At 46.7% G+C, this 15,027-nt stretch overlaps 1 protein-coding gene across 11 annotated transcripts in view; it reads left to right on the forward strand.

The window, feature by feature from the left end:
* The window catches only part of PPP1R9A (protein phosphatase 1 regulatory subunit 9A), a 135,429-nt gene that overhangs the window by 9,406 nt on the left and 110,996 nt on the right, over positions 1-15,027 (forward strand). For 2 of the 11 annotated variants that reach the window (XM_077304525.1, XM_077304529.1), the window contains exons 1-2: positions 9,007-9,643; positions 11,999-13,672. In XM_077304525.1, the coding sequence (XP_077160640.1) occupies positions 12,224-13,672 (1,449 nt within the window). In that variant the 5' untranslated portion in view covers positions 9,007-9,643; positions 11,999-12,223. Of the gene's footprint in view, positions 1-8,777; positions 8,926-9,006; positions 9,644-11,998; positions 13,673-15,027 lie in introns of those variants that run through there. The other 9 variants (XM_077304530.1, XM_077304536.1, XM_077304527.1 and 6 more) reach the window with 8 other exon arrangements.

The following is a 15,027-nucleotide window of genomic DNA, read 5'->3' on the forward strand; positions in this document are numbered from 1 at the left end:
GGTAAAATGAGTACCCAGCTTGCTGCTGAGGGGTAAATGGTAATGACTGGGGAAGGTACTGGCAAACCACCCCGTATTGAGTCTGCCATGAAAACGCTAGAGGGTGTCACCCCAAGGGTCAGACATGACTCAGTGCTTGCACAGGGGATACCTTTACCTTTACAGCACTTTTAAGCTTTTAAAAGTGCATTCCATCACAGGATCCATAGAAGTCAATGCAATCCTAAACAGAGTTATAATGTTCTAAGTGCTCTGACTTGAAAATACTTCAATAGGCATAACTCCACTTAGGAGTTTCTTTGCTTTTCTTTCAAATGTTGTTCCAAGAAATGTTGTTCCAAGCTGTCAAATTACAGCCAACCTATGGCAACGTCACAGGCTTTCATAGAATCATAGAATAATAGAGATGTAAGGGTCCTCCTGGGTCATCTAGTCCCACCCCCTGCTCACAACAGGACACTCACAACCCTATTGCTCATCCACTGTAACCTGCCACCCCCTTAAGGCTTCACAGAATCAGCCTCTCCATCAGGTGGCCATCCAGCCTCTGTTTAAAAATTTCCAAGGATGGAGAGCCCACCACCTCCCGAGGAAGCCTGTTCCACTGAGAAACCACACTGTAAGGAACGTCTTCCAGATGTTTAGACAGAATTTTTTTAAATTAATTTCATCCCATTAATTTCAAGCCAAGAAATGTTCAGAGCTGCTCTGTCATTGCCTGTCTTGGTGGTCTCCCCTTCAAGTAATTATCAAGCCTGCCTCTCCTTAACTTCTGAGATCTGATGAGACTGGTGTAGCTAGGTCAGGACTTTGGTTAACAGTATGACAAAATAAAAATGCTGTATGTTCTGAACTTCTTTATTAGCTTTTTGTAGCCTAATTCATTCTAAATTGCCTGTTGATATATATGTCTTTAGTAGAAGAGGGATCTCTCTCTCCATTTATGGCATTAAAATTGGGTTTGACTGAAAAATTAACCTGTGTCTCTAGGCTTCCAGTCCAGCTTGACTCCAGCCATTGGGAAATGCGCAGGTCTATACAGGGTTGCTGAACACTCCCAACACACTCTTGAAACTCTGCTTTGCTGCAGTAATAGTGTGTAAATGATATATGTAGAAATCTTGTCCACTACATCTGAATCTGGAAAACCTAACAAGCTTCTAAGGAACTCTTTGGCTATCTGGAACTTAGTTTGAAAGCCACTGCCACAAGGGAGGGAATGATGAGAAAAGCAAGCTGAGGTCAAAATGATAAACAGGAAACAGACATGCTGTTGCAAACGAACCCTAATTAAGCATAACCCTAATTAAGCGTAACTGCATGTTGTGGAAGGATAAGAAGACGGGATATCAAACCATGTCTTGGTGACTTAACTTGTATAGTTAGACCTCTACCTGAGACCCTAGAGAGCCACCAAGATGTACAAATGTTCTGATGGATCACTGGTCTGATTGAATATAAGGCACCTTTATGTGCTCATGTGCATATGTTCATAACTGGTGGCATATGCTGTAAGCCTGGTAGTGCAAGGGCATCACCATGCACTATTTAAGCTATGTCTATGTGCTGATGTATGAATGGTTCTCTAAAGGTGGAAATTTTTAAAAAAACAACAACACTGCTGTGTAATACAAAAAAGTACATTTGATTCGTGCTTTTTGTATCACACAAATTCTCCAAGATAAACCTTGGAAAGAGAACTGAATATGCATCCCATCCCAGCTAACTCAAGTTTCACATTCCCATTAGAAATGATTTAAAACAATACTGACTTAAGCCTCAGGTTCTGTGATACTATCTGATCCACCTAGACTGGATCATGTTGTTTCATTTCATTCATCATTGTTAATCTAAGTTATCTGTACTGTTTCTGTTCTGTTTCACGTGAACCGCACTGAGCCTTCGGGGATGGCAGTATACAAATATAATAAATCTAATATATATAATATAATTTTTTAAAACCTAGTTTTACTTAGATGCAAAATGCAACATTTGCCAATGTGGATCTGCCAATAATTACTCAATTGCATCAGAATGATTTGTCTTCCACTGTAACATGTAGTTTAATTAGCTTCTTTGTCTGTGTAGTCCAGTTATTCATTTTGTAGACAGCTTTTTGTGGAAAATCCCTCTCTAGACATTATGGTCCATATTGTGTTAACTGATCTACAGAAGTATATGAATATGACTAGCCTTATCATTGGGCAGAATGCTACGCTAAATGGCCCTTTATTCCCTTTTGATTATTTGATTATTGTTAGCATTACATGTTAATTTTTTATAACAGTTCCTCTGTAAAGGCTCTATCAACTTCATGCTTTGGAGTAGAAGTGTAGAAAATTCTCTGATTTAGTTACACCGAACAAAGCATGATTTTGTGTGGAAATCCCCTAACCTCTATGCATATGCACATCTACACAGAACTAGCTTCAGAGACACAGTGCACAAGTTGTGCTACAGAAGAAACCACTGAGCAAAGTGGCTGCTGCAGGTTTTGGATCAAGGGTAGTAAGGGGCAGGGAGCACCAGGGCCCATTCTGCACAAATAGATTTTCCTGTGCAGAACAGGAAAATCTACTTCTAAAATGCAATGAAAGTGCATTAACTATTGTGTGCAGAATAGGCCCAGGATCAGATAACATAACCTTCTCCTAAACTAATCATCTTTACTGTCAGATTTATCTTGCCACTTTGCAAGATCTTGCCACTGTGATGGATGCCCCAATAACATCTAGATTAGATTACTACAATGTGCTGTACATGGGACTGCCCGTGAAGACTCTCCAGAATTTATGGTTGGTATAGAGCAGTGATCCCCAACCCCCGGTCCGGGGACTGGTACCGGTCCGTAGATCAGTCGGTACAAGGCCGCGGCTCCTCCTTGTCCTCCTCCCCTGCTGCTGCCTTGAGGGCTTTCCTGCCACTCTGCTGCTGGCTCACCTTTGGTGCTCTCCGGCAGCTGCCATGGCTGGGGCTCCCCCTCGGCGTGGCACTGTGCAACTGCTGATGGCAGTGCCCCCCAGTGTGTGGTGGGAAGTCAGGGGCGCCGGCAGGAAAGCAAATGGAGCAGGGGCTCAGGTGGTAGCGACGTCCCTTGGCAAAAGATTACCCCCCCCCCCGGGCCTCTTTAAAATTGTCAAGGGTAGACCAGTCCCCGGTGATAAAAAGGTTGGGGACCACTGGTATAGAGTACTGCAGTAAGACTGTTAACTGGAGTGGACTGTAGGGACCATATAACTTCAGTCTTGTTCCATTTACAGTAGCTTCCACTTTGCTTCTTGACTCAATTCAAGGAGATAGTATTGACCTTTAAAGCCCTGTACAGCCTGGGACCAATGTAGCTTAAGGACAGCCTCCATCCATATGAACCTATCTGTATACTTCAGTCCTTTTTGTAGGCCCTGCTTGGGTTGCCCTGCCATCTAAAGCTAAACAGGTGGCAACCTGAGAGAGGACTTTTTTGGTCGTAACACTAAATACTTTGAACTCCTTCCCCAGGGAGATTTGTCTGTCTCCCTCTATTAAAATCTTTCGCCAGCAGAGGAAGACCTTTTTATTTCATTTGGCATACCTCTCAGCTTCAGCAGTTGAGTCATCACACATCTGGGCTGGACAATCTAAAAAAGCTCAAGATTTTCCTAGATAGGTCAGACCCCTCTAGTTAAACTGTCACCGTCTCCTGGGCCCATTCTGCACACAACAGATAATGCACTTTCAATGCACTTTAGAATTAGATTTCCCTATTCTGCACAGGAAAATCCAGCTGCCATAGCACATTGAAAGTGCATTATCGTGTGTGTGCGGAATAGGCCCTGGTCTCTCTGAGGACTCACTTGGCATTGAACTGCCCTCTGCCAGCTACAGGATGCCTGACTGCCATTAATTGGTGTCATTGTAAAGTACCTTCAGGGAGAGTGAGGAAGAGTAAAGATAAAAAATAGCACCCAGGTTGTGTGGGAATGTTGGGCAAGGAAAAGTAGATGTAGTAGATTATGTGTCATAGGTTCTCAGCTATATGAAAATTTCAGTGGGAAGCAATACGTTTAGGAACAGTAGCCTTGTTGTTAGGCATGTGTCCTAATTTGATCCAAATATTCTTCTTCCCTACTATTAACAATAGTCTTTCCTTATTAATGAATCAAAACACTTATGAATGGATGCAACAATAGCTTCACTGCACTCCTTCAGTTAATGTCCTTGGTAGCCAGCCAAATATTAGCCTGACTTCACCCCTCTTTGATAAATTTTTAATTATATAGCTTTGTTATAATCAACAGCATTTCTTTTCTGGCGTAGCTGCAGAATGAAAACTGCTCCGATGCTGTCCCCAAGCTGGCTAACTAAAACCAAGAACATCTCTGAAATTAGTAATATATCTTAATTAAAACCTTAACATTTCAAACTGCGAATGCATACCTACTGAGCTCATCTGTTATGTTGGAAATGAAATGTACAATTCACTAAATGTTGCTCCCATTTACAAACCAATGAACAAACAAGAGTTCATTAAATGTGTGTGGCAAATTATGAGGAAACCAGATTGGTCTGGCAGGACTTGTTAGAGACAAATTCGTGCTGACTTCCCCAGATCAACAAATTATGGCAAGCATAAGCATTACATTAATGTGACCAAGACCATTTATAACACTTTATTAAGCCAAGACTCGGTTGGTTCAGATGATGAGCATGAGTTGAGTTGTGACTGAAGATGGGTTTGTTCTGCTGCAAATAACCATTTAGAAAAGTTGCACAAATCTATATTACATCTTCTTTCTCTCATAGGCTTCTAGTTTAAGAAGGTGATTATGTTTTTTATAGTCTGGGATTGTTGTGATCTGAATGTATTTGTGTGTTAAGTGTTGTCAAGTCACTTCCAATTTGTAGTGATGCTATGATTAATGACCTTCAAAATATCCTATCATTAACAGATCTTGCAAACTGAAGATTATGGCTTCCTCAATTGAGTCAATCTATTTTATGTTGGATCATCTTTTCCTGCCACCTTCAGCTTTTCCTAGCATTGTTGACTTTTCCACTGAGTCTGTTTTCTCCTAATGTGACCAAAGTATAATAGCTCCAGATTGGTTATTTTCGCTTATAGGGAGAATCATAGAATCATAGAGTTGGAAGAGGCCATCTAGTCCAACCCACTGCTCAAAGCAAGATCAGTCTAAAACATCCATGATCAGTAGCTGTCCAGCTGCTGCTTCCACTGAGGGGAAGCTCACCACCTCCTTAGGCAATTGATCGCACTAAGAACATTTTCTGAACTACTCTGATTGTGAAAATGTTTTCCTTGATATCTAGCTGATACCTTTCTACATGTAGTTTAAACCCATTAGTGGGGATCCCATCCTCTGGAGGGCCAAAAGGAACCGCTCTTTGCCTTCCTTAGACTGTTTATGCACTGGGAACTTCACTGCCCCAGCTCCCATGCAAGAGCACAAATCAGGGGCGGATGAGGTGTACCAGGCCAAATGTTCCCCCATGTGAATGCAGGAAGAGGTGGGGCAACCTGCCACAACTAAAACTCCAGTCTGCAGCATGGCATGAAACCTCCAGTGTATAAACGGTCCTAAATGATAACCTTTCAAATATTTAAAGACAGCAATCATGTCCCTTCTTAGCCTCCTCTACTCCAGGCTGAATATTCCTAAGTCCCTTAGTCTTTCCTTATAGTGCTCGATCCCCAGGCCCTGGATCATCCTTGTCACTCTCTTCTGTACCCTCTCAATTTGGTCCACATCTTTTTGCAGTGAGGCCTCTAGAAATGCACACAGTACTCCAAGTGGAGTCTGACCAAAGTGGACTATGACATGTTGTGATTTTGATGAGATGCCTCTGTTGATACAGCACAAGACTGCATTCACCTTCCTCACCACCACATCTCACTGTCTGTTCATGTTTCGTTTACAGTCCACAAGTCCCCCAAGATCTCTTTCACACACACTGCTATCCAGAAGTATATTTCCCATCCAGTATGCATGCTTCTCAGTTTTGGGATCAAGATGTAGAACTCTACACTACACTTTATTGAATTGCATTTTGTTCTCATTTGTCCACGTTTCCAACATGTCCAGATCTTGTTGAACTGTTACTCTGACTTCTGGTGGTGTTCCCAATTTGGTGACATCTGCAGATTTAATATGTAATCTCTCCAGCCTTTCATCCAGATTATTGATAAAAATGTTGAAAAGTACTGGAAGTACCAAGCTCTGTGGCACCCCACTATTCACTTCCTTCCAATCTGATGAAACACCATTGACAACTACTCATTGGGTGTGGCTTTCTAGCCAGTTCCCTATCCATCTACCATCTAAAAATCCAGTCTATAGTCCTCCAGTTTACCCATCAGAACATAATGGGGGACCTTGTAAAAAGCCTTACTGAAATCCAGGTAAGCAACACTCAGACCATTTATGCACTGGAGGTTTCATGCCTTACTGCAGGCTGGAGTTTTAGTCATAGCAGGTTGCCCCACCTCTTCCTGCACCCACATGGGGGAGCACTTGGCCTGTTGCACCTCATCTGCCCCCAGTTTGTGCTCCTGCATGGGAGCTGGAGCATTGAAGTTCCCAGTGCATAAACGGTCTCACTGAGTTTCCATGATCAAATAAGCCCATCACTTGGTCAAAGAAAGGAATCAGGTTGGTCTGGCAGGACTTCTTAGAGACAAATCCATGCTGACTTCCCTGGATCAACAAATTGTCCATCTGATATCTGCAGATTGCTCCCTTTAAAATCTGTTCCATTATCTTCTTTGCAATTGAGGTCAGACACACTGGCCTGCAGTTTCCTGAGTAACTGCTCTGCCCTCATCCCCATCAGAACTAAACATTTTCTTCTGCTGATGTGGCCATGGAAAGGATGTGACCATTCTGCCTTGAATGATTCTGCCAGCTTAGCCTCTTGACAGTCTAAACTCCTCATGGCGTCGCTCTCAGCTTCACTGACACACACATGCCATTTCAATACATAGCTACAGCAATAAATGCAACTCAGTGCCACAAGTGTGGTGTGGAATCTGAGGACACCACTAGGTAAGGTGCTGGAGGTCCATGTTTGGATCTCTGTGGTTGTTTAAAAGCAGCAGTCGGGCCCCAAATTGTATTGGTCTAAAATACTAATGCGTGTGACCTTTTCCCATGCACCGTTTTCGGATTTAAAATCACACACACTGAGCTGCTATTTGCCCTGAGGAAGAAAACATACAGTACTTGTAATGCAGGGTTTAGGCATTCACTGAATAATACATCAAGTGAACAGAAAGAGTTGAACAATATTGACTGTTAATAATAATGAATGAACAATAAAATGGGGAATAAAAAGTCAAAATTATACCGATACTGCACAGAAAGCAGCTTTTTTTTCAATTCGTGGAGGTCAGAGAATGAAATTACATTTTTTTTCTGTTTTGCCAGTTTGATTTTGAAAAGATTTTAATATATTGGTTGCAACGTATATTCATGTTTAGATTTATGAAGGCTTTTTGCTTAAAGAGTGGGATATTTAAATGCTAACATAGGGTGTCCCCTGGAACTCCAAAACAGCATTTGATTGAACCTATAGTTCTCTAAGCCCCAAATGTCACTCCTCCCCATTGATCAAGTCCAGACATCCTTTGTGCCCCAAATGTCAATTGAAGTCTGTGGCCAGACTGAACATCAAATCAAGCCCTTGCTTAGGTCATGGCTTGTTTGGGGTTCTGTTTTTTTGTTTATCTACTTTAATTAAGAATTTGATGAACCAAGGTTCACTGCGATCTTCTGCAGCCTGATCCTACTCATGCATACTCAGAAGTTTTTGGGAGAACATTGGAAATTACTCCCAGGTAAACATAGGAATATAGCCTTGTTGTTTTAAGGGAACCATACGTTTTTCAGATTCCCCCTCTCAACAGAGAACAGGTGTGAGGATCAGGTTGGTTGTCACGCAAAATTATGTTATCAATTTGTCCACAAGGTTGCTGTCCATCAGGTGACCTTGAAATGGTTACCTGGAGAAACCAACCATATGGACAGTGCCCAAGGTTGTCAGTGGCCCTCCAGATGTCCATGGGCTACAATTCCCATGAGCCCCTGCCATCAAATGCTGGCAGGGGCTCATGGGAATTGTAGTCCATGGACATCTGGAGGGCCGCCGTTTCAGAGGTAGGAATTTGAGGCTGAATTTCCAAAAATCAACATGCACAGTGATAAGGGAGTACCGTTCACTTCTAGCCATCCCTGAAGGCTATTGATTGGAACAATGAAGCAGGAGTCCAGTGGTTCCTTAAAGATTTACCACCCCATATAAGCTTTAAGGTGCAGGGGGTGGGTGGACTCCAGTTTTATTTTGTTCCCCCAGAGACTAATAGGGCCACCCATCTGATATCATCACAGCAGCTCCTTTCTTCCACAGTGCCTGGAGGCCCCTGTCCATCCACACGCGTTCTTAGGACCAGGGGCTATTTCTGAAGGGGATTCATGCTCGCCCCTCCCGATGTGTAACCCCACCCCCCACCCCCCACCCCCCCCAACAAAAACCGATAGGAAATCATGGAAGTAAAGGCGAGAGTCCGGGGCCCGAGGGCGACCTCTGTGGAGGATTTAGCGCCTTAGAGGCGGCGGCAGCGTAGAAACCCTTTGGCGGCTCCAATTCATCGTTTCCCCGCCTGGCTGCCCGGGCAGGACGGCCAAAGGGAAGCGGGTCCCCGACTCCGCCACAGGCCCGGAGGTCCCGGGGCAGCCGGGCTGGCGGGTGGACCGGGCCGGGCCGGGCCGGGCCGGGCCGGGCCAGGCGCTCGCGGGAGGCCGGCGCGCGCGCTCTTTCCCGCTCGGGCCGGGCTTCCCTGTCGCCGGTCTGCGGTGGCAGCGTGGCTTTCGCGCCTTCCCTCCCTCCGACTCTCCCTCCCAGCGGGGCAAACCATTGCGGCTCGCCGCGGAGGTGAGGCACCTGTCAGGGGCTCCTGGCCCTGAGCGGCCGAGGGCGGCCCTGCTGCGGCGGAGGCTTCCGCGAGTGCCCTCCGGAGGGCCACCGGGCCGGCCGGAGCTCCCACGCGGGGCCGAGCGGGCATCGGGGCGCCCCGCCGGAGCCGAGCGCGGGAACCGTCCTCCCCCCGCCCAGCGCGCGGCGTCTGGGCTGCCGCTGCCTGCAATGGCGTGGAGGAGCGGCGTCGGTGGCGGCTGCTGCTGCTGCTGCTGCTGGGCAGGCTGGGGGCGGCGGCGGCGGCAGCGGGAGCTGGCGGGCCGCACGAGCCGGGCCACGGGACGGCGACAGTAGTTGCTGCTGTAGCCGCTGCGAGCAGGAGGAAGGAGCGAGGCGGGCTTGGCGGCTCCCACCCCCGCGGGGAAGGCGGCGGGGCGGGCGGGCGGGCGAGCGAGCGAGCGCCTCCCGGCCCCAAGGCTCCCGGGGACGGAGTTCTGCGGCGGGCGCCGCTTTTGTTTGGGCAGCTCCGCTCGCCAAAAAGTGGACTCGCTCCCTCGGCAGGCTCTGCTGGCGCGCCGCCGGCACCTTTTCCCGCCCCTCGCCGCCCGCATTCTTCTACAGCCGCGGCGGCTCCTGTTGCAAGGTGCTTCGGCGCTGCCCGCCTTAAGGCAGCCTTGGCGGCGGCGGCGTCGCCGCTGACCCGGGCTCCTTTGGCACCACCTGCCTCGGGAGGAAGGTGGGTGGCAAGGGGGAGGCCGGGGGGGGGAGGTGCTGGGTGTTTCGCCTTGGCTTATTACAACCTTCCCGTTGTCCTTCCTTCCAGCTTGCGCGGGTTTCTTTCTGCGGTTTGCAATTCACGCCGAAGCAGGGACGGCGGCATGCGTGGGGAGGGCGGCAGGGGCTTCCTGCGCTTGGAGCCCCATCGAGCTCTTCGTCGTTTTCCCCCTCTTTCCAAATGACCCCTTCGCGCGCGTGTGCCTGCGTGTGTGCCACGATCCCCTCTCCACTTGCGGCGAATTGCACGCGGTTCATCCCGGGGTGGGAGATGGAGCCGAGGGCTGCGTGCGGTTCGCTTCCAGGAAAGGACTGGGGCTACAGCAACGGGGTTCGGAGAAGTCGCGGGGTCGGCGAGCGGAGGCCAAGATGGGCGCGAGTCTTTTTAATTTGGGGGCCCCGGGAGGGGGGGGTGGGGGGCTGGCTGGCACGAGCCGCGCCGTCCGCAGGGATGACTTTGGAGGGCGCTTGCCCGGAGAGCCGGCGAAGTTGGACCGCGGAGGAGGCGGAAACCGAAGGGCGCTAATGAGAGATTCTGCTCCGTCTCATTAGTCATGTGCTGCTCGCCTGTGTTTATTGGGGGCTGCCTGTACGCAGGCCGGAACCCGTTTCCTTCTCCTCCTCGGCTGTTCAGCGACGGGAAGGGCTTCATCCAGCCCTCGTCTCCCGCTTTCCAGAAGACCGGGAGGCGGTGAATTCGTGGGAAGTGCCTTTTGTCGCCCAGATTTTAATGGAAATTTGCCTTGAATTGTATTCCCTTTCCTCCCACTACCCTGCCTGCCGTGGCCAATTTCAATCCGGTTCTTTGTCAGTGCTATAGATAAGGCGAGGAGACCGGCGAATCTTACAGGATTATTTGCACGTAGTAAATTGGTGGTTGTTTTGCATGCGGCCCCTCCCCCCCTTCTTATTTCTTAGAGTGAGTGTGTTAATTTGTTAATTGGGGATGGTCGAAAGCCTTTTCAAAGCCTCCCACCCCCATCCCTCATGGCTGCAGTGAACTGATTTCTCCATTTCAGTCCTCAGTGGTAGGCAGAGGGTGGACTCTGGCTGGCTCCTAGTCCCCATTTGAAGTAGGAAGAAGTTTGAGTCCTGTGGCACCTTTATGACTGACAAAAGTTTTATTCAAGTTACAAGCTTTGGTGTGCACCCAAATTTCTTCAGATTAAAGTGACCAGATTTTAACACTGGTAAAGCGGGACACCATTGACTGGGGGTAGGTGGGGTGTTCTTGATAAAAAATTTGGTCTATATGGAGCAACAAAAAGTTTCATAGAATGCAAAAATAGTATTGTAATATATATTTTTAAATTGCAACATAAGTACAATTTGCCAGGTACCCCCAAATGTCCCTCCAAAACTGGGACAATCTGGTCACCTTACCATACAGTGAAACAGAATTTCCTCAGCCATTACATATAGATGGAAGGTGGGCAGTAAATTGTGAGCAGCTAAGAAGTACGCATGCACACGAAAGCTTACACCTTGAATAAAATTTTGTTGGTTTTAATAGTGCCACTGGATTGAAACTTTGTCCTCGTGCTTCAGGCCGATACAGCTGCCCACCTGAATCTATCACCATTTGATGGAAACTTTTGTGACAGTTGTTGGTAAGGTGTGGTGCTATTGTGTGCAAAAAATGCCAATGACACCAAAGATCAAAATGTCTTGTTGGATAGTCTTGTAAATTGAATTTGTGTTGTGATACGTGGTACTGCTCAGAGCCTGTCATAATGAATTTCTAAAGAAAGAACAGTTGGGGGACTCAGTCCTACCTGGAAGCTGTGCCCCTTAATCCTGTACCTGTGGGAACAGTATGTTATGATTCATTTATGCCCATTTCATCCTCTAGGCCAGGGTAGCCAAACCGTGGCCCTCCAGATGTCCATGGACTACAATTCCCATGAGCCCCTGCCAGCATTTGCTGGCAGGGGCTCATGGGAATTGTAGTTCATGGCCATCTGGAGGGCTGCAGTTTGGCTACCTCTGCTCTAGGCATTGGTATTCCCAATTGGTTTTGGGGAAGGGGGCTAAGCCCTGTTGGTTCTTGCTTATAGGGAATACTGGGTTACCATTTTTTTAAATATTTTTGTCATTTAAAACTTGAAATAATCCAGTTACTTATTTTATTTGTCTATCCTCCCTCAAGGGGCATAGCATAAGCTCCCAAAGCTCTCAGGCTTAAATGTACAAAGATGCAGGGATGGAACTTCCTTTGATCATGTCCTTCCCTTTTCTAACACAATGATAAAATTGCAGAAAAAAGTAGGAAGCATTTTCAAAGCCATGATGTGAATACTCGTCCTTTGTATTGCAGGTTATGCCAGCGTTTCCCTTTGAAGGTCATCAGGTTTCCCATTTGCTTTTGTGTCTGGACACGCTGGTAAATACATCTTCGCATCTGGAGGATTGTTTTTCCTGCCTTCAAGTATGGCCTTGGCAAAAATCTGATGGCCTTTAAGCACCTCATCACAGTCTCATCCAGAACTGAGTGGGTGCAACCAGCCGCTATGTATGTTGGTTTAACTTTCCGAAAATAAACATGATGAAAACTGAGTGTTCGGGGGAAAGAACAAGCCTCCGAAGTGCCTCTCCTCACAGGAATGCTTATAGGACTGAGTTTCAAGCACTGAAAAGCACCTTTGACAAACCGAAGTTAGATGGCGAGCAAAAGACAAAAGAAGAAGGAGAGCCCTCTCAGCAAAGCAGGGGGAGGAAATATGGATCCAATGTCAACAGGATTAAAAACTTATTTATGCAAATGGGTATGGAACCCAGTGAGTGTGCTGTGGGCACGGCAAAGCCCAGAGGTAAAGGTGGCCCTCTGTCGCCTCAGAGAAGGAATAGACCTAAGGAATTTGTGGAGAAAGGAGATGGATCAGTTGTGAAGCTGGAGTCATCTGTTTCAGAAAGGATTAGTAGATTTGATGCCATGCACGATGGCCCTTCTTACTCTAAGTTTACTGAAACACGGAAGCTCTTTGAAAGAAATAGTCATGAAACAGGGCATTCCAATCGCTATTCCCCAAAGAAAGAGGTCCTTAATTCTAATGCCGAACTTCAAGATGAATGGTGTAGCTCAAAGTCTAACCGAGGCAGTACAGACTCACTGGATAGTCTTAGTTCAAGGACTGAGGCTGTCTCTCCAACAGTAAGCCAACTTAGCGCAGTGTTTGAAAATACTGACTCCCAAACTGTGATTGTTTTAGAGAAAGCAGAAAACAACGAAGGGTATTCTGTTACTGGCCACTACCCACTAAATTTGTCTCATGTGGACACAAATCTGTCTTCCAGTGTTTCAAACCTTGATGGTTTCAGCCCCATTAAAGAAGCCAACTCTTGGCCTTTGGCAGCCAAACAAAATGCTGCTTCAGTATCGGTGGAGAATTCCCAGCCAATCAGCAGGTCATCGTCCATTAATGAAAAATCTTCTAGAAGCACTTTGCCTCTTTCAAAAGCGACTGGGATACAAAACAAGGATGCCAATCATGATTCTGTTGACACTGGTATAGCAACTGGACAAGAGTCTGTGGATGGAATTGATAGTCAGAGTTTTGATGAGCGCCCTATCGAAGATCAGACTGAGACAGTGACTGAAGAACTGCCTTTGCAACCAAAAAAGGTCTCAGATGGAGCTGAGGCTGCAGAAATATCAGGAAACTTGATAGCCAGTGATGATGTCGCAGTCATTGAAGCTTTACCTTCTGCTGGCTCCCAGTGTGAAGATGCGAATGGTAAGGAAGTCCAGGAAGACTGGAATAACTTTCAGAGTTCTCATGTGTACATGCACTCTGATTACAATGTCTACAGGGTACGGTCAAGATATAACTCTGACTGGGGAGAGACTGGAACGGAGCAGGATGATCAAGAAGACAGCGACGAAAACAACGATTATGAACCTGACATGGAATATTCCGAGATTACTGGATTGCCAGAAGAAGATGAAATCCCAACTGCTAGAAAAATCAAGTTTAGTACTGCTCCAATTAAAGTAAGTTTGGTCTGCTTTGTGTGTGTGTGTGTGCAGATGAACATGTGCGCTTTGTGTGTTTACATGGACGTGCCTGCTCTTTGTGTGATATTTAGGCTTCTAAAATGTTTTGCTCTTGACATTGTTCTTGGTGGTTTTTGGAGACTTGCTTGTGGTATTGAATAATTTGCAGGCTTTTAGGATGCTTCTTTCATTCTCATTGGAAACTGAGGATTGATTCAGGCTCAGATGACTTCTTTGCTGAGTGTTGAGGATCGAAATTTGTGCGCCATCCATTTTGTGGCTGTATAACATTTTTTTTTTGCCATTTGGGTTTTATTTCCCATGATGATGAAGGAGAGTGGGTGGCTGGCTCCTTGCCATCACTCAGGTGATTCATAGGAATGCAGGTGGCTGAATTGGCAAGTTGAGAAACCTGGGCTATTTTTTGGGGGGGGGGGGGCTAAGCTAATAAAACCATGTGAAAGACTGTAGCAGAGACATATAGCCAGGGCAAGATGGCTTGGATAAGAGCAGAGAGTTGAAGAAAGCTAAATTTGAAGCAGCTGCTGATGGTATTGTAATCCAATTAAGCAAGGCCACTTAGCAAAGGAAGCCTAGAGGTTGAGGGGAGGCATCGAATCCTGCTTTTCAGAATTGCAGCAGATCCCTTGACCACAGGCACGGTCCTCTTTCCTGCCTCTGAATTTGCTGTGGTGGATTAGACCAGGGGTAGTCAAACTGCGGCCCTCCAGATGTCCATGGATTACAATTCCCATGAGCCCCTGCCAGGAGAGGGGATCGTGGCATTCACTGGCAGGGGCTCATGGGAACTGTAGTCCATGGACATCTGGGGGGCCACAGTTTTACTACCCCTGGATTAGACCGTCTGTATTCCCTAGCACTGGCCCATGGATTTCCAAGTGCTGATCTTCAGCTCCTGTGCAAAAAGAGGACCCATGGCTGTGGGCTGGTACATGAGGGCCCATAAAAGAGAGAAACCAAATTGCCCATAAATCTTTGGATTGAAGAGAATGGACACTGCAGAGAGGGGAACTTCTGCTTCCATTTCTTCATTTACCCAGTGAGACTTTGGTCACAAACAGACAATAGGTTAATTGTTCTCAGACTTGGCACCCCCCCTCCCCATATAGTTTCCTGCACCCTCCCTCCCCATATAGTTTCCTGCAGACCCACCCTCCTCTTGACTCTGTCTCCACTCTGGGATAAGGACAGCCCGTACATCACCATTCTTGTTTTCCAGTAAGCTCTCTGGGATTGCAACCCATGCTTTGAGAAACCCTGAGCCTTGCGTATTTATACTTTTATACATTTATACAAGACGTTATACGACATTGCTCGTACCTTTGAGTTGT

This window comes from Paroedura picta, chromosome 11 (assembly GCF_049243985.1).
Source record: "Paroedura picta isolate Pp20150507F chromosome 11, Ppicta_v3.0, whole genome shotgun sequence".
Lineage (NCBI taxonomy): Eukaryota > Metazoa > Chordata > Lepidosauria > Squamata > Gekkonidae > Paroedura > Paroedura picta.